This window comes from Camelus dromedarius, chromosome 15 (assembly GCF_036321535.1).
Source record: "Camelus dromedarius isolate mCamDro1 chromosome 15, mCamDro1.pat, whole genome shotgun sequence".
NCBI lineage: Eukaryota > Metazoa > Chordata > Mammalia > Artiodactyla > Camelidae > Camelus > Camelus dromedarius.
The window spans coordinates 27,647,483-27,673,257 of record NC_087450.1 but is presented as its reverse complement, the minus strand read 5'-3'; the positions used below and the strand labels follow the sequence as shown (position 1 = coordinate 27,673,257).

At 39.2% G+C, this 25,775-nt stretch overlaps 1 protein-coding gene across 21 annotated transcripts in view; it reads right to left on the bottom strand.

The window, feature by feature from the left end:
• The window catches only part of NRXN1 (neurexin 1), a 1,020,679-nt gene that overhangs the window by 483,856 nt on the left and 511,048 nt on the right, over nucleotides 1-25,775 (bottom strand). For all 21 annotated transcript variants that reach the window (XM_064494502.1, XM_031466987.2, XM_064494491.1 and 18 more), the window contains 2 exons: nucleotides 16,435-16,608; nucleotides 10,315-10,434 (listed from right to left, as the gene is read on the bottom strand). In XM_064494502.1, the coding sequence (XP_064350572.1) occupies nucleotides 10,315-10,434; nucleotides 16,435-16,608 (294 nt within the window). The remainder of the gene's footprint in view (nucleotides 1-10,314; nucleotides 10,435-16,434; nucleotides 16,609-25,775) is intronic.

The following is a 25,775-nucleotide window of genomic DNA, read 5'->3' as shown; positions in this document are numbered from 1 at the left end:
GAACCACACTTTGGGAACCACTGATTTAGTCCAGTCTGTTCATTTTACTGCCTTCTTTTTGATTTCGACAGACAAACTCTAGTGTCCTTGGAATTTACTTTTTATACTTTTTTCTCAACCTCTCCAACAACCAAGCAGGTTCTATTTCTGAATCTGGCAGACCGACTGTGGTTTACATAGATTGAGAGGTAGAAAATGTTCGCCATCCTATTAAACTGATTTTAGGCAAATTCTCCGTGAGTAATAAAGCCAAGCGAGCCTCTTGCACTTGGTACAGTTGTGTAAACAAATGCTATCTTCATTGTATTTAATATAGAAAGGGAAAAACAAGCATATTTTGAATTGCTTCTATATAACATCAAAGGGGCATCTGATGCTTCTGGAGCTGTTGCAAAGGCAACATTTAGAGGATTCTTCAAGGACACTGGTACACTAACTAAATCAGGGCACACAAGTGATACGCTATTATAGGAGAAATAGTATCATTCCCCCCCCCCAGAGAAGTTACGTTAGTGCCAGAAAAATACCCCAATGTTGCAAAATTGTAAAGCTTAGCTAGAAAAGATCAAATTCGCAGTGTAGCATTCCATGATGACGTGATGATTCCTGCAGGTGTCAGCTAATTAACAAGAAAAGTAAACTGAACAAAAAAAGTTATCTTGAAACAACCAAAGGTCTCAGAATTTGTTAGATTTAATGTGATAATATACAAAACAGGACGTAGCAGAATTTGAAGAAAATAGAAAGTGATGTTTTTAAATCCACCTCCCATGGTATGTGCACATGCACACACTCACACACTCACCTACATTCCTCCAGATAACCACACACGTCTTTACTCAAAGCACTTTCTTTCTAGCTACGTACGACTCTACTTCCACATGGGTCTTTACTATTGGAAATAAAGATAACGAAAAATGCATTTACAGTAATGTAATAAGATACCATACAGTACTCCTGCCAGATATTATATAATGTGTATGTGTGTATACACACTCAGTACAGTACCTGTGCCAGATATTATATAATATGTATGTGTATAAATACACATATCTTTTTTAACTGTAGGGATGGGCACACACATCAGTTAAGCTAAAAATTTTGGACTTCGGGTGATTATGATGTGTCAGTGTAGGTCCATCAATTGTAACCAATGTCCCACTCCAGTGGGGGATGTTGCTAATGGGGGAGGCGATACATGTGTGGGGTCAGGGGACATATGGGAAATCTCTGTACCTTCCTGTTAATTTGCTGTGAACCTAAAACTGATCCAAAAACAAAAAATTAAGGTCTTAAAAAATCAAGTAACGAATGGAGGCTTCAAGGCACCAATCTTCAAGTCTTACTAAGCATTTACTGCAAGAAATAAGACCAAAAATAGAAGAATGGGATGTAACATAGCTGAGAAATAAAGGCATATACACAGAAAAAACGCCTGTTAGACAGCAACTGTTTGGAGACTCAGAAGCTGATAAAACACCCACTGACTGAAGACTGTCCTACCCTGGATGAACTTGATATGAGCTGGGTCATCTTGATAGACTGAATTTTCTCAGGCAGAGTGGAACTCAGGGAGGGAGAGGACAATCCAGGTGAGGGAGTCGTTCAGCAGAGGTGAGTGCATAGAGAATACTTAGTGTCTACACCACTGTGTCTCTACATGCCAGTATCAAAGAGCTGATGTATGAGGCATGGTGTACAGTTGTGTTGGTTGAGCAAGATTCTGCAAAACCCTAAATGTTGAATGAAAGAATACAAAGATGCTGGGGAAATGAATATCAACAAAACCTAGAAACATCAGAAAAGGAAACACTGGTGTTATGGAGAGACGATTTTCCAGGTGGCCTTAAAACCATAAAAGATGGCTTGTATGAAGACCTAGTCTGTTTGGTTTTACATCAATACAGCTTTCAGCGACCCAGTGTTCAAAGAAAAAAAGTATAATCATCATCATCACATAGCTTGTAGGCACTGAATTCACAATTCAGGCAGCAGCCTCTCATATTACACTCCATAGATCAGTTTCAGTTCCATGAGATTTAATTTTAAGAACCTTAGGTTTTTATCTTTTGCACTTCAGCAACACTGAAAATGCTTCCAAGTTCCGATTTACAGAATTATCATCACTGTCAATAAAAGGAATGTGCCTGACACACAAAAATCTAGTTTAATTACTTCTGTGATGTCTCCTGCGGCCGAGAGGAAATGATACTTCTCTGACACTTTTCTGTTTTTAATTTAGTAAAAAGGAGCACTTGCCCTGAATAGGACCTAGGAGAGCAGATCTGTGATTGATGTCGTGGAAGGCGGACCCCACGGTTTCAGCAACACGGCCTGACTCTGAAGGTGTGATGATTGCGTCGTGAATCCGGTTCCTTGGTTCCGGATTCCAGCATGCCGGGCATCTGAGTGACCATCAAGGGCTTGACATGGAAACATGGTTGGGATATTTATGCATCAAGTCATGACCTGGAGAAGTTCGCAAACATGTTCAAAGGTCTGCTTTCACTCAGCACCACTCCCCATGTCAGTACTGCCCTGAGCTGCCAGAATCCAGACGAGGTCCCGAAAACCTCCCAATAGGAGATGCCAAATATTAAAATATACCCTGTACCATTCCAGTGAAGAGACCAAGCAAAATGTACTCTTTATTTTCCGCTACATATTCCATCTGTTTCTCTCCCTAAAGGGTCATATGTTATATATTTATAAGAAGCGTTCACACCTATGCGAACAGTTTCCACTGTCTCCCTCAAACACAGCCTCCTCCTTGTTCACGACCCATTTTTTTTAAACATCCTTCTGTATCAGCTCGTCCTTTTAATGAAACATGTTTCATTCTGAAATCATTTCAAGTTAAGAAATGCCTTTGTACCTTCCTATTTCACCAAATCCTGGGGAGATTAAGCCTCAGGCCCTACAGGCCGTTTTCTAAGAGATATGAATTTCGATCACTAGGGTCATTAAAATCATACACTCCAGAATACCCAGAGCTCACAGCCACCCTTGTACTTTATGCTGCTGTAGACGCTGTGGGAGACGTAACAATGTATAACAGCTCTGAGCTGCAGAGGAGACCGTAATTCCTCCCCATAAAAGAATCCCACACTTGTTAATTGCTACAGTAAATCTCATTAAAGACACAGAACGCTTTGTTCAGGGAAGGAAGAAGGATCACTGGGCAAGGTGCATTTTCTTCACAGTAATATTTTCCTTCTTTACGATTAGAATTATTCATTAATGCAAGCACAACGTTATTTTTATTGTGACCTTTTTGCTGGACTCTGCACATCTCTCCTGAAATTTCTTTCCCTTCCCTACAAGGGGAAATGCAAGGAGCCCTTGGTCTTTACCCCTAATCCTGTGGGAACTTTTCATAATCTGGGCTTCACGCACTCTCTTGTGTCATCCCCATGAATCTTCCGAAAACCTTTAAAGACCATACTGCTCACCTTTGACTTCATTTTTTTTTCCTTTCTGCCTCAACACTGGATAAGAGAAAACTGAGGCGTAATCAACATAATGAAACACTTGGCACATATTCAGTGGTCAGCACAATTCTGTACCTTTGCTCCTCGTTTCCCATAATGTACACTGTGGATTGGTTTCAAGTAAAAGGATCTTGGGAAATATTTTACCTGACTTCATTATCAGATATTAAATTATTATTTTTGAGCAAACTCAGGCTGTCACAGAAACATCACAGAAAATTCCCATCTCTCTTTCATAATCAGCACCTTTTTATAACAGAACCGAAAGTTAATGACAGTATGCCTTACACAGCTCTGAATTTTTAACTCATCTTTGGAAGCAAGCACGGAGCAGTTGAAGGGAAGAGCATGTTTCATGAAACAACACAATGTTTAAAATTAAATATGAGAATCAAGAGTCAGATGAGGATGGGAAAATATCTACAATGGTAACTGTCAGTCATTATTAACCTCTCTGGGGAATTTTGCATCTGGCGAATTTCAGTTGCATTGACACTGAATCTATCCCCCTGGGGAAAGAATTGTGGCTACAAGTAAGAACATGGGCTTAAAGTCTGATGACCTTATAGTCAAATTCTTTGTGTCAGTTACTGACCATTTCAGCCCAAAGAGGTCATATAAACTGCCCACACCAAGGTATCCTCACTTACAAATTAAAGCTAATAATATTTGGGGAAGATTGAAAAAGCAAAGCTTATAATACATAAACAACATGCATATAATACCTATTAATTGTGTGATTTGCGTTAAAATATCTTGGTGTGATTACAGTAAAACATTTTTGCGGGCCTTTGTACGCACTGGTGGGGTATATTCACAGCAACAAAGTGTATCAACAACTGATACCTGAGCCAACCACTTCATTCCAAATTCGATTATAATTTTATTCTTTTTTAAAATCAAACACTTATTCCACAAAGGCGAAACTAATTATTAATCTTATACTTCTTCCTTTAAAAAATACCCATGATAATCTGATTCCATAAAGCTGGAGAATCACCTAACATTTTACTCTCTTCCCCAACTTCTTGATTAATAACTGGGAGTTATTTCTATCTATCCTTCTGTACTATGATGCGGGGTTCTGAGACTTCTCCATGACCACCCTTCATTCTGTTCACCAGAGCTTCTGGTGCATCATTTCTGGGGGAAGTAAAATCTATTTAAAAGCTAACAGTAAACTCAAGTTTCGAAAGTGAGCACCTCAGATTCAGGCAGCCTCCCCGGACCTCGCCTGGATTCTGCACCCACTGGGTCTATCCCGGTTGGACAGCAAAGGGAGAAAGCTGTGCAAAGTGCACTCAGACGAAAAGAAAATTACTCAGCCAGACATGAGGGTCGCAGAGCTCTCTGAAATATCATCAAGTGAAAACTGGAACCATCGCAATCCCTTAAGGATAGTTAACGAAGGTGACGAGCCAAAGCTTCTCTCCAGGGAGCCCTGGTCCAGTTGGGCTCTGGTGGGATGTGACAGTATTACCAATTACAGTATTACTGTTGACAGTAAGGTCAACGCCAAAGGCCACCCCTGTATTTATATCAGGCCTGCGGTGAAGAGCACCACCATAAGGGCCCATTCAAGGTCCACAGAGTCAGGTGCTTGAGCAATTCCGAAAAATGAGAGACTGGTAGGGGAAAAAAAAAAAAAATCAACCTTCCTGACTTCTGGGAACAAACTGCCATCCGTTACACAGAGTAAAAGACTACTTAGAAACTTGGATCATTCAGCTGCTGAAAAACACAGCGAGCTGATCTGAATAATTCAAATACAGCAATACTCTACTCTACTGTTTGGCGGTTTTTCTTCCCGCTTAAATTTTCTTATACAGATACAGCTTAAAGCTGTCAGTTGACTGCCCAATTGCAATATGAAAAGAGACGAATGCTTCCTTTTGTGCTTTTACTTTTATGATGCCTATTACCAACCAGAAGAACAAAGATAAATTTATACAAAATAGCAGGAGATAGCACTTCTGTTATCTAGTACATTTCTCTATCACACATTATGCTTTCCATTCTTTTACTTCATTTTCTGACTCAGTATGAACAATATTTTAATCCTTTATGGTTTAACCTCAGACAGGTCTGACCCTAGATAGTTGTTCTAAAGCATTATCAGTAAATATTACCTACGAATTACTTTAAACAACTTGAAGGGCTGCCATTTAGAGAGGCTTGAATGATTCAAGGTTAATAAGATTCATCACACTCACAATGAGGATCTGGTTGTGGACACAGCTAATTGCTACATTTTATTCAGCCATAAATGGCATCAGCAGCAAATCAGCTCACAATTTAAAACTACTGGCAGCTCTCCAGGGGAGAGAAATAATGTTACTTTGATTCAAGTTTTTATTTTGTAGGTTATGATTCATTTCCGGTCGTTCTGATATTGATGCTCAGATACTGGGTACTGGATTCTCTTTTCAAACAACAGAAAAAGGTGATAAACAAAACGGAAGCTATTTTAAAATGCCATGGTAACAAGTCACAGTCAAAGGTATTCCATCCTTGTTTCAATGAACAATTCTAATTTTTTATACAAAAGATACGATGAATTCCTATGGGGAAGGTTTTCTTTGGGCAAAGTTTAGAATTCTGAAGATAGTCTTTTAATGGCAGTGCCCACACCCTCCTAGCACCAAAATAACAGCACTGTGATGTATTAATCCCTTATGGTAACAGACACCACTGAAGCTGAGCTGTGATTTGGTACACAGCATTTCTACACTAATGTAATGTGACAATGTTATTATGTTCGCTATTTTCCATGTGACTGCAGCCGTATTCATCTTCCCCAACCTGACATTAAATTAGCTAATATGGTCCCATTCTATTCTGGACCACAGGGTGAAAATAGAAAAGGATTATTATAGCACCATGGTTTGATGACAGCATATATGTGTGTGTGTGTGTGTGTGTGTGTGTGTGTGTGTGTGTTGTGTGCAAGCATGAATAGGTGATACGCAGATTTAACAGAATGAATTAAACTCTTAACACAGACCTGGCACATGGCATGCACTCAGTAAGTGGTTACCTCCAAGAGAAAGTTCACAAATCTAAGAGGTAAGTGTAAAAACATCTGCTCTAAAATTTCAGAAGATGCAAGGTAGGGCCAGCTCAGAGGACTGGGGAAGGTTCTATGGGATGAAACAGTTTAAGTAGAGATTGAAAAATGAAATTATATTTCTTCAAGCTGATATTGTGAAAGCAGTGCACACTCTAGGTGCAATGAGTGCATTCCCCAGGAGGAGAAATCAGCATAAGCAATAGTGAGGAAATTGGGGAAGTGTCATGTTTTTCAAAAAGCTGTAAGTAACCTAATTGTCAGTAACATGCCATATGGACAAGGTTCTGCAAGAGATAAGAATGGATATGAAAGCAGGGTCAGACCATGGAGGTTCACAGACTCCAAACCGATGAATTTGGAGAGTGCTGTTGGCCACTGAAGTTAGACTAGAAGTCCTTATGCAAGATTCATGCAGTTTCATCAACACTGATTTAGTGAGTTACTATTAACACTAATTATACGCAATGTGAGGTGCAAAACATTGGGCTTAGGAAGCACAAGAAAAAAAAAATTGTCCCTATGAGAACACAGTCTTACAGGGAGATAAGACCAAACGTAAGTAACCATAAGCTAGAAAGTGATGGCTAATGACAGAGGTCAGAGGAGGGGAAACACTGCCTCTGTTTAGGAGAATCAGCAAGAGCTGCTAATACTTAAACTAGGGAGAACAGGAAAAAAGAATAAAGCTGGTGAGGAGGCAGAGGATGGGCTGGATGATGGAGGGATGAGAACGGGGAAACTCAGCCGGGAGACTGCTACAATGAGCCAGAAAAAGTATACTGGGGGTCTAAAATAAGTTATGGATGTGGAGGAATCGAGGAGTTACATACACTACAATATACTACCCACCCCCTCCACACACACACACACACTCAGAGCAATTATTTCTGTCAATGAGTAGGTCATTTAGATGGCAACTTTCCAGGGAAGAAAGGGTTTCTCAAACACTTCTCTTTAAAAGTAGCCTTTGGCATCACTTTGCCTAAGTGCCTTTTTTTTTGAAAGATTCCTTTAAGTTCATTAATTAGTATGATTTATCCAAGATTACAGTTACAAGGGAAAACATACTCCCATCTTCCCATTGTTAATTATATCTCCAGGCTAACATAAATAAAATTTTCAAGTTACTCTAACTCATTCTATGAAACTTATCAGACAGATGACATTTAGAAGGTCTATGAGTGGTGGGGGGTGGGGGATCTCATTTACAATGTGGCGTGTTCTTTCCCTTTTTAAAAAAATTTTTTTTCGGGGGGTTGGTTTTCTATGTAATTGAAGGCTGCAGTCACAGAATTTATGGATAAATAACTAAGCTGGCAAAGAAAATTTCATTTAGAAATGAAATGTCCTAAATAGCTTTATTTTAAAAAAGTCCATCTCTACAGAAAAAGAGTTTGTTAAAATCCCAGGAATCACACTCATTATATTTGTGCAACTTACAAAAAAATAGTGAGATATAGAGATAAGATTTATTTTGATCAACTTAAAAAGTGAAGAAATTGTGGCATGCTACTTTTAATGTCATCTAAATTACACGTCTTCAAGGTAACCATTATTATTGTACCCTCTCCAAATTATAGTTGATATGAAAATAAGACCTGCTTTTAAATACTGATTTGTACCCACATATCCTCACAACCAAAATGCCAACGTACAAACTCAAGAAGCTATTTCACATTTCCAGAAAACCCACAGAGGTAATAATTTAATCAAAATGCATGTATTCTGAGAGCCCTCCAAAGTAATTTTAATGCTGACTTGTGCAAGAGGCGTATCAGGAGATACAGTTATTGAATGACAGTTACTTTATTTATAAGAAAATAACAAATAGCCTCATCATTGTCATCATCACTACTATCACTTGTGAGCAGCATTCAAATAATTTTCTGTAAAAATGATTTGAAGACAGCAGGACACTTAAGGTAGGACCTTGGTATTCCGTTAGGAAATGTCTAGCAAATACATACCGAAAATCATACTCTTTATACCTAACTGGTATATGAGGGTACACAATATGATACAACCAAATGACAACTGTTTTGTAAAACACGGAAGCTGGATTAAGCGCAGTTTGGCAGAGAAAGTTCTTTAGCAAAATGAAAAACAGTTTCATGAAAAAAAAATCTCTCTCAGCTACATCTGTCAGGATCATACTCAGGACTAAAAACAAATTGTCATAATAAAATCATAACAGATAAGTCTTCTCTTTGTCCTTGAAAATAAGTTCATATTGTTTTCAATGGGGCAGGAAGTTACTATTCTACACACACACACACACACACACACACACACACACACACACACACACACATATACACATATCCTTATTAAAAGAATATATATGTTGTTTTATTTGCTTTACTTTATGTACATGTAAGTATTTATTGAGTCTTTATGTAAGGTTATTTATATTACTCCAAATGGGGTTTAATATTTTTAAGTATGATCTGATTTGCAGAAATACAGTGTCTGCAAATGTGTGATGGCTTGAATACATGTTCATTGCTTCAAGTTTCTTGTAATTCTGTGGGAGATGTCACTGGTAGATAAAGACTAAATATTTCTCTTTCTATGATGGTGTGATCTTTACACGTCGCTTCCAAGTACTATTTAACTTTGTACTAGCTGCTTATTCTTCCTATAGTCAATATTTTAGATAGGCGACCTGAAGATAGCTGGGGAATTGCACTATATTGCTAGGCTGCAACAAGTCAGTTCAATAACATATTTCAGTTTGACCCCCTCTTCCACACTGTGATACACACATCTACTGACAGGAATAGAGTTTCAAACAGACAAAGGTCAAAATGAACAAAATCTGGTCTGTCTTTAAACCCATACTCAAGCCCAGCCTTTGTCTGGAAGCCCAAATTTTCAGTCGTCTTATCTGCTATCCCGTCATCCGAGAGCTTTTTCTTAAACGTTGTAGCATTTACAATGTAAGCATGTACTCTTATTTTACAGCCAGAAGGCTTCACCACATACATTTTCTCAACAGACTGGAATGCAATACTTTGTAGGAGACACTTTTATCATTTTGATGGAATGTTGTAAAGCAGTATCTATTTGAAAATTGAGAAACAGAACTTCATCCTACATACCAGTTAATTTGGTCTCAAAATCCACACTACTATCACATAAATTAGGCAGTCACAGACACTCCGTAAGATAATGTGAATGCTGTGTTTCTTCATCATGCTTATATGGTGAGACTAAAGGTGAAAACAATAAACGTAAGTGGCTAAAATACACGGGAGAGTAGTCGAAGGACAAAGTTCAAATACACCATTTTTTAACGTAAAAGGCAGTATGGGCTTGAAGAGATGTAGAGACAGACAAACATAACGAGATCTGCAAACATTCACTATAATCACAGCCCTCAAGATAATATTATATAATTAAACATTACTTAATAGAAAGCAACAGGAAGGGCCTTTCAAAAACTAGGGGAGAAATGTCATACATAGGAAATGAAAAAAGATACTTTCAACAAGGTGACCAGCAATTTAAAAAATTACAGCAAAGAGATGAAAACCAAAGAACCATCATCATCACCACTTTTGGCGAAGGGCATCCTTGACTGAGACTTTAGTTACTCAGAAATGTCCTTCCTATAGAACCAAATGCTCCTCCCGGTTACAACAGTTTAACTTATTCCTGGGTGATACAAAGACTCCCAGTTTCAGACCCTGGGCATCAGACAGTAGCTGGAAGCAACAACGAACAGCAGTGCGCACGCAGAGAGGTACTTACGGTCATTGCAGAGCGGCCCGCTGAAGGAAGTCATGCTGCAGTCGCAGCTGAAGCCATCCCACTGCTGTAAGCACACTCCTTGGTTTGAACACGAGTCCTCTTGGCAGGTTGTGCTGGGCCCTGCAAAACAATCCAAAAGAAACGTGGGTTTCTTAAAAAAATCCAGAAGTGTTTTACACACGAGGTAGGTCACATATAGTAGTTGCCAACACCTCAATTTACATGGCCAAACTAGCTTGGAAAGTTCTAGTTCACACACCTGAATTAGGAACAGAGAAGCTGTAAGTACGAAGGTTTTCTGAATTTTCAAATAAAGGACAAAATACATTATAATAGTAAACTAACCCAACAAATAGTAAAAGCAAGCACATAGCTTCTAGCGTGATCATGGTAGCAGGTAATCTCATTCCATCATCAATAATTCTCTTTCACTGTTTGGATTTTAGGAAAACGCATGGATCTCCTTAACTTCTGACTAATGGGTAGAGACGCCATGAGAAATGGAGATTATAACTTCATGAAACTGAGATAAAGATTGGTAAAATAACTGAAGAAGGTTATGCAAAAATGTCCTACTCGTTTCCAGAAGTTTTCCTGCACACACTATGAATAAAGTTATGATTGTTGGGTGTTTTGGATAGGTATGTTGGCAAGTATCAATTCACATGCTTTAACAATGTCATGCAATTAAACACAAAATTAAAAACTCTGTATAAATGACATGCCCCCATTTAACATACGAGTCAAAAGAATGCTAGTCTATTGCTAAAGAATCATAACTAGAACACTGAAAAACGAGGAACTGAAAAAAGGATGATCAAAGCACTAAAGGTAATCACTATACAAACATATTCAAGACTGAAAGCCTTTATGCAAACTATGCTACAAAATGAGGCTTCTTGCACAATGTTCAAGAAAGCAAAAAAAAAATTAAATCTGCATCCAAATAACAATTACTGCAAAAAATGTAAAAAAAAATGTTATTTTGAGGTTTCCACTGTGTATTAACGGGGTTTCAGTCTTGTTTTTTACACACAGGGCTATCTACCTTGCAAGTCAGCTTTCATCAATGCAACTTTGTCAGCAAAATAAAAAAAAAAAAAAAAGCAAAATATATTAAACGTTAGTAAGCAATACTGAAATGGGGCAAACACAGAAGAACGTTCAATTCAAAAAAGCATGCTGCTGTAAACGGGGTAAACGGGGAGAGAAATGCTGTGTAGAGCAAACAAATTAATAATTAACAGCCATAAATTTCAAGAGAAGCCAACAATGAGAAAGCAGTCATTTATTAGAATTTCACTACATATGTATTTATATGATGGTTAATTGAGCTGATGACATGTAATGAAGGAAAACTAAGAGCTTTTGTATTGTTTTCCTCTCTTGGATAGATACGAGTGTATTACCAAAGCGACTGCATTGCTTAGGTGAAGCATGCAGCATCACTTGTCATGTGCAGATACAGCAGACGCTGGTCATTAGCAGACCAGTTATCCCTTTCTATTTTTTCCCTCTGGGTCTTTTATTTTGCTATTGCAATTAAGGCTTAAAACTGTAATGCCAGCTGTCCTCTGCCGACAGTTGGACCTTAAGGTGACACCAAACTATCACAATGTATTCATCATCTGGAGTGGATGAAAGCAAAGGTAACGGATGGAAGAAACAAACTGCAATTCCCCATAAAGCACATTCCTTTACAAGACTGTGACAGGGAGAGTTTAGCTTTGCCTTTACCAGACAGGGTGTACACTGCTTTCAGATCTCAGAGTTATGTCTCTATTTTCTCTATATTTATAATTGTCTTCAACTCTTACAAACTGCCCTGTGAATATTACAGTAGAACCTCACCAGTAAGTGCTATCTTAGGTGAGAATGGAATGCTGTCTACCCAAATTATCTTCAGAATATAAACTGAAGATATTTTCCAGTAAACACAATTTTATAGGTTTTTAAATATATTTAAAAACAGGCACCATACTCATTAGATGCTATTAACACTGAGAGCCTTTGAGGTAACTGCTTTAGTGAATACATGAGAATGATCTGTAATTAGATTTTCTACAAACTGATGTCATTGTAAAAATGTATGTTTAAACATCCTCTTTACAATCATATTTTTATTACAGATTTCTTGGTCGTGGTATTCTTCATAAGAAGTTGTTGAGTGTAGCCTAACCTGTGCGAATTTTCACAAATTCAGAAACCGTAATACTGTAAATACTAACTATATAATAATAGTAAATATATATATATATATAAAACAAAAATAGTAATCAGTAATCATAATAAAAATAATCGTTGTTATGCATAATAATAATAAACTCCCAAGCCTGGGAGACCTGAATAGATGTAATAGTTTTTCTCACCTCTACTGCATCGAAAAGTAAGAACCACTAAATTGCTTAGTTTTTGTTGTTTTTCCAGTCTGTGATAGGTAAGTATCTAAGGACCTTTATTCCATGGCATTAGAGACTGAAAATAATTAATGTTTGTTAAAAAAGAAAAAAAAAAAAACTCTGAATGCAATGTTCCTTGGCACATTCCTCCCTGGATAAGCCTAAGAGCAGAAGTGGCAGAGGCCCGGCCTGGGTCAGGCGCAGTGCTATCAGTGGATCCTGCTCCCCTTACTTGTCCAGCCGAAGGGAAGAGCAGGAGCAAGAACTGAGAGAGAGTCGCATTTCTGTTTTTATTTTTGTTTTGGCAAATGCAATTGCAAAATAATGCTAAACTCTAAATACAGTGAAACTGCAATCTTATAAAAAGATCATCTGCCCGCGTTGTAGAGCCGCCACCCAGAGTGCCTGCCAAGCCTTTCCGTGAACACAAAGACGTGCTTTATTATTATTTTTTCCATTATCACAACAGTCTTTATATATTCAGGTATTACAAGAGAATGCATGCCTGTGCCTGACAAGCCACATTTTCCAAAGTACTCACCTTCCAGAACAATGTTTAAACATTGACAGGCCTTTGCACAAGACAAAGCCCTGAATTTATTTTTCCCTCTAGTTATATAATGTTCTTGTTATTTTATGACTGAATAAAATTGGGAGCAAGCCACAAGGACATTTGTATTAAGTGGTTAAAAATAAGGATATTTTTGGGAAGGAAATGAAAGCAAAAGAAAAAACTACAACCTCTGGAAACCAAAGAAACAATAGAGGAAAGGGCTTGGATGCCTGGGATTTCAAGTAAAGCAAACTTGGATTCAAACCTTCCATCATCCACTCACACTTGCTGTATGACCTTAGGAAGGTCACCTTTCATCGCTGAGGCTCGATTTACTCATCTGAAAGAGTCAGTCATACCTAATTCATTTGAGCTTTGAGAATTAAATGAAATATCACATGTAAACATTGTCACCAGTGCTCAATCAATGGTGGCTTTAAAATTAAGTATTTCTATAGCTTATAATGCAGTTCTAGGACTGAACGTTATGAGTCCACGCAGAGTCTCTGAATTAAAATTGTTTTCACCAACTTCTTGTACAAAAGTTTTCTTAACTCAGTATTAAGCTTGACTGAACCTGATTATTGGTGGATTGCCAGTGTCTACTTTCTCTTATGTAAGGAGGACAATGCAGTAATTTTCCAAATCTGGTGTCAGGCCAAAAGCATTAGCATCATTTAGGAACTTGTGAGAAATGTAAATTCTAGGCCCCCTTGCTAGACCTACTGAATCAGAAACCTTGGGGGCGGTCTCCAGTAACATGGGTTTTAAGAATTCTGCAAGTGATTCTGATTGTGGCTAAAAGTTGAGAAACATTCATCTAAAGGGTCCTGGACAAGGTAAGTGCCCTCTGCGAGCTAACATGTGTTGTGTTAAAAAAAAAAAAAATAATCCGCTGTTACACACTGACATAAGTTAGACATGAAAGGCAGTAAATGGTTATTGAGGGAAGACCAATGACTTTTTACATGAAAGAGGCTTAGAGACTTGAGGGTCTTATTGGGTAGAAACGGCAGAAAATCTTGACAAGGTATTATTCAGTGATGTCAAATTTATATGGTTTCTATTAATATGTAAGTTAAGTGATTCCAATGTGATGTGAACTCAAAGTCCCATGAGACAACACTCTTTATAGAAATAATTTATCTAGAAGTTGATCACTAATCCTAAAAATACATCAACTACACCTATGACAGGGACCTCTGAGATTACTCCTAGGAACCACAGAGGATAATGATCTAATCATAAATTAAAAGTTGTTAATAAAAGCAGGTCCTCTAAGGACAAGGGATCATATGCAGCTTTGAAATTCACGTTCTAAAGTTTCCAATGGATAGGATAATTTCTAATGTTAAGTGAAAAAGTGACTGGTAACATAGGGTTATCTCATTTTTTCAAGTTCTACATAAATTAATATGAAATGAGGAAAAAAGCAAACAAGAAGTTGTTAATCTTGATAGTGGAATGAAAAAAGTTACATTCTAAGAATAAAGTAAAAGAAGTGAGAATTCTTAAAGCTCAGATATTAAAGCAAACTAGATAAGGTAAGGAAGGAACCAATGTCATAACTTACTGAATGATTTGAAATGTTCAAATAGCAGTTTAGGATTACCCAAGAAGATGTGCAATCATCTTAGCCACAATGCTTATTGAATTATGTTGGAAAATAACACCTAATATTATTCATTTCTGTAAATACACATTCTCGGTGTATTTCTCATTAGTCTTCCCTTCCACTCACCCACTCACATCACATGCCAGTGGTGGGAGGTCATGCGTGTGTGTTTGGTTTTCTGTCTTGTAAGTGTTCAGCTGTGAATGTGTTTGTCTGTTCCTACCATTTCTTTTAGGTGAGATGTCACTGAGCAACTTGTAGAAAGGCTTATTTTGAAAAATGTTTTCAGAACGGTTTGTAGTAATTTTATTTCTAAAAAATAAAAAAATAAATGCATAAATTCTCACTTACTAGCTCACCTCCAAGAACCAAAGTTAAGACCCACATTTTTGTATCCATCCACTAGAAAGAATTTATTCACTTAATTTTGTTTCCTTTGCCAAACTGGTAAAAGGAGAAAACACGCAGTTTCCCTTTGTTTTACAGAAGTGTGTTATACCAAATTTTGAGATAAAGAAAATAACACAGCAAAAACATTAAAAATGAATTCAACAGCTTTCCATTAAGTAGCCTTATCCTCTGGCATGGTTAAAACACAACTTGAATTCCACCTGACTTTTCAGGGCAAAATATGTTGCACATTTTCATGTACCTAGGTAATTGCTAAATCTAATAGCATTATCTTGGCTGAGAAGAAATGATTCATCATCTCCTGGGGGCCAGGAATTCATACGTCTTTCTTTGTTTCTCCCTTATGAAATTTCCTCATGAATCTAAAATTTTCAAAATGGCCCAAACTGTATTCAACATTAAAGGAGAAGCAGCAACACGCTCAGAGCTACAAAATTCAGGATAATGTGATTAAATTACATTTATGGAGGGAGAATTGGCTCAAATAATCTGAGGTGTTGAAGGGAAAATTATCTAAAATGAAAGTAGCAATCAAAAAGTACTCCTACAGATCTCAGTCTGATAGAGAACACAAAAAAGCAGGAAGATACTAGAAGCATTTCTGAAGTATGGAATATTAGCCTTGGGTAATAGAAGACATCAATTATTGCTAAAACAAACTGAGACACTCTTGCTGCCACGTAGACACAAACCAAATAGTGATTTGAGAATGGGTCTCTGAATGTTATTCTCTTATTACATCCTATTGAATGTCGATTTTGAAAAAACAAGCTCAAGTTAACATTTGCTGGAGTAAGTCTGTTTTTCTAGTCTAAACAGTGTATCTATTCAATGCTATAAAGCAAGTTTGCAGAACTGATTAACACACTGATTAGGTGAACTACAGTATGCAAAGAAGTGGAAAATAACCAAGTCCAGAGACATAGCTCCCGCTTTCTATCAGGCATTAGGTCAGTTTGCCAAAAGTCCAGAAAATTTAAGATTTATGGGATGACAAATGGAAAACATGAGTAAGGATTTTTAAGCCTTAAGTGGGGGTTTGGCCAATTATCAGAAATGAAAACTTTGCTGGCCAGAGAGATTTGTTCTCATTGGAAAGTGGGATTAGAACTATTTAGAGTGTGATAACAAAGATCTAGTACCTTCACATCCTCTCTCAATCTGCCCATTGCAGAAGAGAGCATCTGAGATGAGGTCCGGAAGCCGCCCATTTAAATCCACTGATGCCAGGCAGCCCTGAAAGCCCTCCTTGGCATGGACAAGTTTTGGCAAGGATTTGTATGTTTCTTTGGCCACTCCTCCTATATACAAGTCACCTGTGGGAAGAGGAAACTTTTGGTCACGAAAGTCACTTGTCATTGACATGAAAGAAAAAAACAGTGAGGTTTATTTTTCATTAAATTAATTTTAAAAAGTAAATGTATAATTAGATATTTTCTTAAAAATGCAAAACAATAGAAGTGTTTGAATAATACATCGGCACTAGAAGACATTTCTAGAAGCTATTTCCACAGAGAACTCTGTGAGCTCGACACAGTACAGCCAAAGGGAAGGACAGAGGCCATGAAGTGGCCCCTGAATTAAAATCCAAGTCAAATTATGTATCAACTCTATGGGTTCAAGCATTATTTTTAGTTTCTCTGATCATTAGTAATCTCATTTCTAAAATGGAAACAATAAAGCCTATCCCATAGGGTTTGTGAGGATTAAATGAGATAAAATAGAGAAAGTATCTACCAGAATGAAAATATGTAGCAGGTGTTAAGAGGTGTTATTATTATCAAGTCCATCTTCTGCTTAGAGAAGTCTAGGCCTTTCTGTTAACTAGAAGCTCAACAAATTCTAAATGTCTAAAATTGCCTTTTCTACTATTCTTAAGACTATTATCCTTGCGTGTCCCTGTCTTATTCACTAACTCACCCCCATAGTAGTCTGTTTATACTTGAATATTACATCCCTTTTCAAGTATCTCTTTTGTAGGTGGAGTTACACAACTTTTAATTCTTCATGCTCCTCTAGGATCTGTTAGCAAGTTATCAGTTAGGCTCCCCACCCCCAATTTTACTGCAGTATCTAGTGGAACACTGTGCTCTGCTTTGTCATCTTCGTGTTCTAGGTTTGAGATTTCCCAACGTTATGGGCTACCACTTAAAAAAAAAGAGAGAAAGATCACAATCCAAGTTTGATTCCATTTCCTTTCCATCCAAGATTATTCATCATATCTGGATAGCATTCAGTAGATACAATTAATTAACTCTCTAATATAATAATCAATGCAGAATACAAGGAGGATGACCCCCAAATTCCATAATACACTGCTCCTGGTCACAAGTCCTGGTAACATAGCCTATGTAGCTACTTGTTTCTCCAACTTTGCATTGCTGTTTACATTTTCTCTCACATTAACCATTTTATTTACCTTTGATGCCAAGTGGTACCTTCTCCCACCATAACACAGAACTCCTACATTCCTAATGTTTACCTGGGCCCCTCTGCAGTGTTTTCACAGGACTTGGGAGCAAGGAGAACTGACAGAGATGCTCATGCTCATGCTGTTTGTTGGGTCATGAGTAATAAAATCCTTGGTCTCTGACCCAGAAATCTTGCATCTTCTGCCAGCATCCAGGAAACAGTAATAAGCTAACCTACCAGCTGGTAAGTATAGAGTAAGATCAGGCCACAGATATAACATTCCTGGATTGGGCGGAGGAATATCTGGAGCTTGCTTAAAGTCAGCCATAAAAACTGAGAACTCAGGTCACGGACCTACTAACTAAAGCTCTAAGTATTTCCCTAGAATGTCACTGGTCCTGCACACTTTGTACCTAAGGTACTTGCATGTGTTTACTTCTCCCAACTCTGAAATAAAACATCTATTGACTGTTAACCACCATTCTTAATATTAAAGGAGAGCATGTTTTTGGACTGAATTAGGATACTTTTTTTGAAATATCTCATTTTTCCCCTCCATATTTCCTTTCTCTCCTTGGTCTTTCCTCTCACTTAAATTTCAAGCGATTGTGTTTTACTCGCCTCAGAGAAGGGATGTGCATCAGAAACCAAAGATATAAAATTATCTTTATGCCTTTGGGCCTTAAAATCAAAGACTCCCAGAGTGAAACGGACAGACTATCCAGGCAATTACATGAGGAGAGAAAAGCTTTCCTGCCCCTCATGTGGGTAAGCAGGAGAGAAAGCTGGAGAAGTGTGAACAGAGTCATTGCCAAGAAGAGGGACACAGTGCTCTAATCTGAGGACGTCAAACCTCAGGTAGGTTGAGGAAAGTCAAGCTGATCTGTGTGCATTTCCTCCAGAGAACCCAGAGGCAGCAGTGATGTCCTTGAGAAGAAACAGCCGCATGGTAGATTTACACAAGCTAGGAGCTTAGTCAGCCTTCCCATACCCCATTGTGGTGTGGGATCAACAGAACAGTTCCCAGAGTGGCAAAGAAACAAGCAGGAAAAGACTGACCTGAGGAGGTCACGCACACACGAATGGCGACGCTGGGCAGCAACTCAGTGGCGCCTGTTCCTGTGCCATCTCTCTCTACAAAAACTGGTGCCATGGAAGCCCCCCCATCCCTAAAGAATCCCAGGGAAGTAAGGGAACTAAGATTGCCTGAGACGATGTTTTCACTGATTCAAAGAACCAGAGCTCAAAGCAGAAATCAAGGTGAGTCACAGAAAAAGAGAAAAAAGCTACCTTTCTTGCACACCTGAGATCGTGGGCTGAGATTTAGGCTGTTACATGTCAAGTATCAATGCAAGGAAATGCTCCCTACTTTCACTGGTTGAATGACATCTGTTAGGAAATTTCAGCTCTCCTCTGGGCATAATGAATGCAGCATTAGAGAACAGTGGGGAGTTGAATGAAGGATTCTTGGCAGTGCTTCAGACTTTTCAGACATAGAACTTAGTACTGAAAGTTATGTATAGGATGATGTATACTCAATAACCCATCTTCCTCTTTCTGCTCATAACATCCTGGAGGATAGAGATTGTATCTTTATTTGTTTTAGATTCCCCCACAGCGCCTACAACTGGGCTAAGCACAGTGGGCACTTAATAACCTGTCAGCCAACTGATGGACTGAGGTCACAGCAGAAGAGAATCAGGAAAGAAGGGAGAATGGTGAAGCAACACATGGGGAGAAAGTTATTTCTAAAATGCACTTACTTCCTTTCCCACTTCCTGCTACATCATATTTTTTCCCAATCAGCACACTTATTTGCCTGAACAACTTTTTAAAGCTTATTGAAGAGAAGTAGTTGTCTTCCCCTTGTGTTGTTAAAGAGCAGAAAATATTGATTTAAGCAGTGCAGGATACAAGCCTCGAACACACCGAGGTGGATGAGTCTGGCTTTATAAGCAAGTAGGGTCTCCATTCTCATTTTCATTACAGAGGCTGCACTTAGCACCACTTAATGCAGTCTTTATAAACCCTTCATATAGCAGAGAGTGGTCTCGAGTCCCCCAGTGGGTTGTCATAGGCAGAGAACAAAGGAAACCCTTGAGTGGCCTGAGCCCCATGAAGCATTAGCATGTCATTAAGGATGCAGCTTCTCCTTTTGATCCTGGGGGTGATGGGAGGAAAATGACCCATTAGCACTAATGGGATCTTGCAGGCAAAATCCTGTGTATGGAAAGGAAGATAGGCTTTTTCACATCCCAGTGTGTGAACAAGAGCCAGTATGGACATCTAGGAAGAGTCAGCTTCCTACGGACTTGAAGCCATGTTGTTACCCCTTCTTCAAGCTATGAGTGGTTGATTTCTATTTATATCCTTTAAGTAGGCCATGTATGCAACTGACAAGGAAATTACAGAACTAGGGCCTTTTCACAAGAAGATACAAAGAACAGGTACAAAGCCAGATAACTTCAAACATCTGGGGAGTTTTGTTTTGTTTTTAAATATCAAGAAACCCTTACTTTTGGCGCGTGTGTGTGTACACGTGTATGTAACGGTCCCGCTCTCAAGAGTGTCATCTGTGGAATGACCTGAGGTGACATCATAAGTATCGACATCCCAGTAGCTGAGCAGTAATGAGCAGGGACCAGTGCACAGGCTTTTCAGTTATATTTGGCTACAAATCCCAGTTCTGCCATTTACTGATCGTCTCAGTGCAGACACATTAAGTTACATAACTCCTTTAAAAGTCAGATTCTTCACCGGTGAAATAGGTTAATAATGACCACCAGTAAGGCTGTGAGAGTTACAGAGACCGTATGCGAGCACTGGGCATCCAGTGTTCTCAGTACCTGATGGCCACCAGTGTGGCTGTGTCGGTGTGTGTGGTAAGGACTGTCCACCCATAGTGGACCTCATTCTTTGTTGACTGTGCTGAGAGATACAGAAGAGTGAGAAGTCCAGGCTGTCCCCTTGTTTCTAGTATAGTCAGAATGACAAGATGTCAAATGTACATGCCTTAGTTAACAGTTTCTCTGACTTAGTTAACAGTCACTTGTGCCCTTGAAGCGTGCCTTGCACTACACAACAAGCGGCTTGAGAGGCTTCTTTGACACACTCAGTTTGAATCTCAGCAGCACTGAGTCTCCTATCATAAATGGGTCACTTGATAAATATCTTCTAATTCAATACAAACAGATTGAGACACAAGAATTCCATGAAGCCCAAGGGCCAGGTTGTAAGGCTGAGGCTAAACGTGCCTTATAAAATCAGAGAAATAAAAGACTCTCATGGACTTTGATGGTAAACTGGAGCATCGGGGAAGTTTCGACCAGGAGGAGGTATAGGATACACTACTTTGTAAGGACATGGATGTTGGTGCCAAACATGGGGACCAGCACAAATATCCCGTGAAGACACAATTAATACAGCATTCAAGAAAGAGCACAAGAGGCCAGACTGGGCTGGAAAAGAAGAGTTTTCAAAGGGGCCATGGTAAATAATGTTGGATAAGAAAAGTCAAAGGAAAGTCACATGACAGAATTTATGACTATTGTCTTTTTTTTTTTTTTAAGGTATAATCAGAAGTCCAAAAATATAAGCCATGCAGGCTAGGAGATGAGGGAATCTGAAACAGTAATAATCTGGAGAGAAGAGATGAAAATGTGTTTACCATTAAACATGTGTGATTTGAGTAGGAGTGTCCTAGAGGGATCAGATGATATAAACTGGGGACTTAGGGATGTTGGGGCTGGAAGGCATGGTTTGGGAGCCATCAACCAAAATCAGATAAAATGAAGGGTGTGGGAGGTTTTCTCTTCTCTTAAAACAGGGAGCATAAGGCAATTAGAGCAAGGACTGTGAGCTAGCCTTTGAGCAGCAGAATGCAAGCATCAAAGTATAATTAGTTCTTTGACTCAGTTTTCCTGTTTATTCATATGTATTTCTGGTGCCTCCTTAAACATCTTTCATTTTAATTAGAAAGAACACACATGAAAAGGACAACTGCTTTGTTGATTTGAAGAGCTAAAACTCTAGGGAAACTTAAGGAGGTTCCCACAATCTCTTCTGGGTGGCATTTAGGAAAAAAGGCTGAAGTAATACACGTGGTCTTACTTTCCTATGGGCCGGACTGGAGAAATAATTCTGGAGGCTTTGCTCTGAGAAGACTGGACCCCAGATAGCAAATTTGGAGACTATGTTAACTTTCCCCTCAATTCTTGCTCTGATTGGCTCATAGAAAAAGTGCAAACAGGCTGGGCTAGTTTCTCAGTTATTCTGCAGAAAAGATGCCTTCTCTTACCCTAGAGAACAGTCAAACTCTACACCTCCCCCCGCCCTGTGGATTTGTATCTTTATCTATAATTTTAACCTTCTGTGGCACATCCACAAATGAACATCTGCAGGTCAGATCTTGGCCATATAAATTAATATACGTTTTCTTTGGGAGACAGATTAAAGATAAACCTCTTTTTATAACAGGTGTGCCCTGTTAGATATAAGAAAAATCTATAATCCCTGAAGAACACTCACTTATTTATTTCATGGGTTTTTTTGGAGGGGGGGAGCCGATGTCACTGTTCCCTGTGATTGCCTAAATAAACGATGTTAAATTACTGAAAGCAAAAGCCTGGGAAGTCGTTCATACATTTCTCTAACACATGTGAGCTTAAGAGGAGAAGAATGGAAAGTTTTATACCAATGCACACATCAGATTGTAGAACAAACGCTATCCAAAACCACACCCAAGTTCAGGGAGCACCAAATACTCAGAACTGAAATCAAAGTTGGCAATTCAAGTAGATATTCTGTCTGAGATCCCTACGAAAAAAACCTCAGGTTAATTTTAGAAAGTCTTTGCCGAAGAGGCGCTCAGTGGTCACCAGTCTGATTTATTAGTTATTCTCTAACTTCCGTACACCTTAGTCTTCCGTGGTGCATCAAGGGTTTAACCTGCTTTTGCTTCTGTAGGAAATACCTGTAAATCCTTATCTTTAGGTCTATCCTAGCTGTCTAAGTTCAGGCTAAAAACAAGCCATCATCTTTCTTCCCTCCCTGCACTGGGAAATTACTCCTACACTACCCTGTTTTATACCAGTCACTTTTCTAGTCTCCCTGCTACCCAAACTGGAATTAATTTCAGAATCAGTTTTTAACTCCATTCGCTCTCTCACATATTAATTCAAATTATTGACAAGAAGTTTGACGTTGATGACTCAGTCTGCCAACACTTCTGACGTGTGTCCCTCCGTCTTCCTTTCCTTTTCCAGTTCTTGTCTACCTTCTCCCGTGTCCCCCTTTCACTCAATAACCCATTATCTGGTGTCCCTTCCCCCATCCAGCCTCCTCATTAACACCATAGCAGTTTCCACACTGTGTTCTGATTTCTTTAATACCTCCCGCTGTCTTCTGAATAAAGCTTGAAGCTTAGCAGTGTTCAAGATTTTGAGTTATCCCCCCTCAGGAACTTTTTCTAAGCTTTGAACGATCTTTTCCCCAATAACTTTTGCCCGGCGGAGAATCAGGATAACATCATTCCTTAACCTCTATCTGAATCTTTTGCCAAATAGTATTTTTCACCATTTCTCCAATGCTGCGCGTCCGTGTCACCCCATGGCCCTCTGTAGTGCATGTGACTCCCAGAATGAACGTCTTTCCTCTCCCAAAGTTCCATTTCAAAACACTATCCAATTTTAGAGACTCGACTCAAATTCCACCTTGTTAATGAGTGTCCCCAGTCACAGGCAAGGAGGATCTTTGAAGCACCGTAACATTCTGAACCTCTTTTCTGACAGTCATCATTTCTTTCCCAGTCCTTTGTGTGGATATCTTTTCTTCCCATTATTTTATAAATTCCTTGAAGAAATGATCAGGAGCAAAGCATCTTTTTATTCTCATTTCCACTTAGTAGGCACTCAATAATTATTTGTTGACTCACTGAATGAATGGATGAATTAGCAGCTGTCACTTGGTAAATAATCATTTAAACCACAGGGACGCAGTGAAGGTTTTATGAGTACAATTACTCATGTCTGCCCCTGGTTCCCTCCACCTGAGAAATATGAATGAAGTTAACCGTGGGAAACTTTTCTTCTACTGACCCCTTTCTTGACGCCATCCAGCTCATTAAGAGAATTCAATACACTGACATTTTCTCCATTCTGATAGAGTAATTCATGGACAATTTCAACTGACATGTATTGAATTTATTGGTAGAGAGAGGTAGACAAAGTCAGAGGTCCAGAAACTGTTCAGGGTATCGACATGTGGTAATGAGAACCCATTCATGAGTCTCTTCTGCAGTTAGAATAAGCGCCAAAATTTTTGTGGGAAATTAAATTTCTGCCTATCCTGGCCCTCTCCCTCTGTCTCTGGCCATTCTGTCACTCTCTGTGTTGCCCCACATACAAACATGATCTCACTCATGTGGCCCGCACAGGCACACTCCACAGTATGGACACTTTGCACTGCTTCTCCAGGTGCTCCTCGCCTGCCACCCTGCTGTCATCGCAGAGGGACATGCACTTACTGTTTGTGGCCACAGAACAAAGCCAAGCTAAATGCACAGACCCCTGATGCTTTGCCGAGTGCTGTTAACCCCTGTGTGCATCCCCTCGGGGTTTGCAGATGTCTCCCTTCATTGAGCCTGTAGGCCACCACTCAGGAACTCCTGGGATTAGAGTCCCTCTGGTCTCCTGCTATTCCTTAAGTCCTTGCCAGCCACAGGTATTCCTGATTCCACAGCAGGATCCCACATCCAACAGTACCTATGTTCTTTCCACTAAAAAGACTGAACTTCCTAAGGATCCCACTGAGACAATTACATTTAAATGTACAGAGCCCTAACTTAGAGAGCGCTTCCTCCCTGCTTTGAGTCCTTGGTAATCCAAGCAAAAGCACTGCCATGGTCAAAGGCAGAAAAGCCAGCTCTGACTTTATCGTGGTAACAGTAACAGACATTGGTGAAGCGCCCCACACCTTCCCGAGCACTTGCACGTATGCTGTTTCTTTTGATTTTTCCCTGACGCGCTACAAAAGGAGTAAAGGTTATCACGGACACGGGTCACAGATGAAGACCCTCTGGTTCAGGGCTACAAGGCCAGAAAATGGCAGGGTCTGATTCCAAGCCTGGGGCTCTCGAATCATTGATAATTTTCACTTAATCTGCAGTGATTTACACTGCATTCTCCAGGTGGCACGTGGCCAATTTGCACAGCTCCACTTCTACACAATACAGGAACCTTCTGGAGTAACTTGGCCAGTGGAGAAAAGCAATGGTAACAAATGTCAGCAGGAGTCCAAGCAAGAGAACACAGATTCCCCGGGTAACTGGGGGCTCACCTGCATGCTAACCGAGTAATCTTGTGAGAACAAAATCAATCTGCATCTATCATCATAAATATTAGGTATTAAAATTCTGACAAATGGATAGAATTCTTATGACTCTGATTTTTAGACACGGCAGCAACTTTTCAATTGCCTCCCACAGAGAGATAAGCAGGACGCCAGCATTCATCCAAGGCCAAACCGGATACATGTGTGTGAACAGGGGTGGGGGTGGGGAGGGACCCCGATAAAACTGGGGTTCAGACCTGAGTGCTTCCCTGCGGTGAGCCTTTGAGAGTTAATATTGACATTATATTCAGGGACAGGACAGAAAATGCTTTCACCATTCTGAAATTTCTATTTTGAGCTGACACTTTTGAAATAAAATTGCCCAAAGAGGGAGAATTTTTTTTTTTAAACTAGGGTGCAAAAACTTAACAGGAGGACAGATTTTGTTTGTGTATTTGGCCAACAGACTGTACGGGAAAGCTGTGGGCATGATAAATGGGAAATAATGAAGTGGATTTGCTATGGAGGTGTGTGTGGTAATCCATCTTCTTTTAAACCACGCTCTGCCAGTGACACTGTGGCAGATGGGGTGCGAGTTCAGGCGTAAAAATTCACGCCAAGATAAATTTGTCCTCATGGCTTGGCAAATTCACCTTTATGGTGAAAACAGGGCTCAGATATTTTTATTATCTTTCCTTTTTCCCCATCCAGGTGGCAGCCAGTTAGGTACCTTAGACATCCT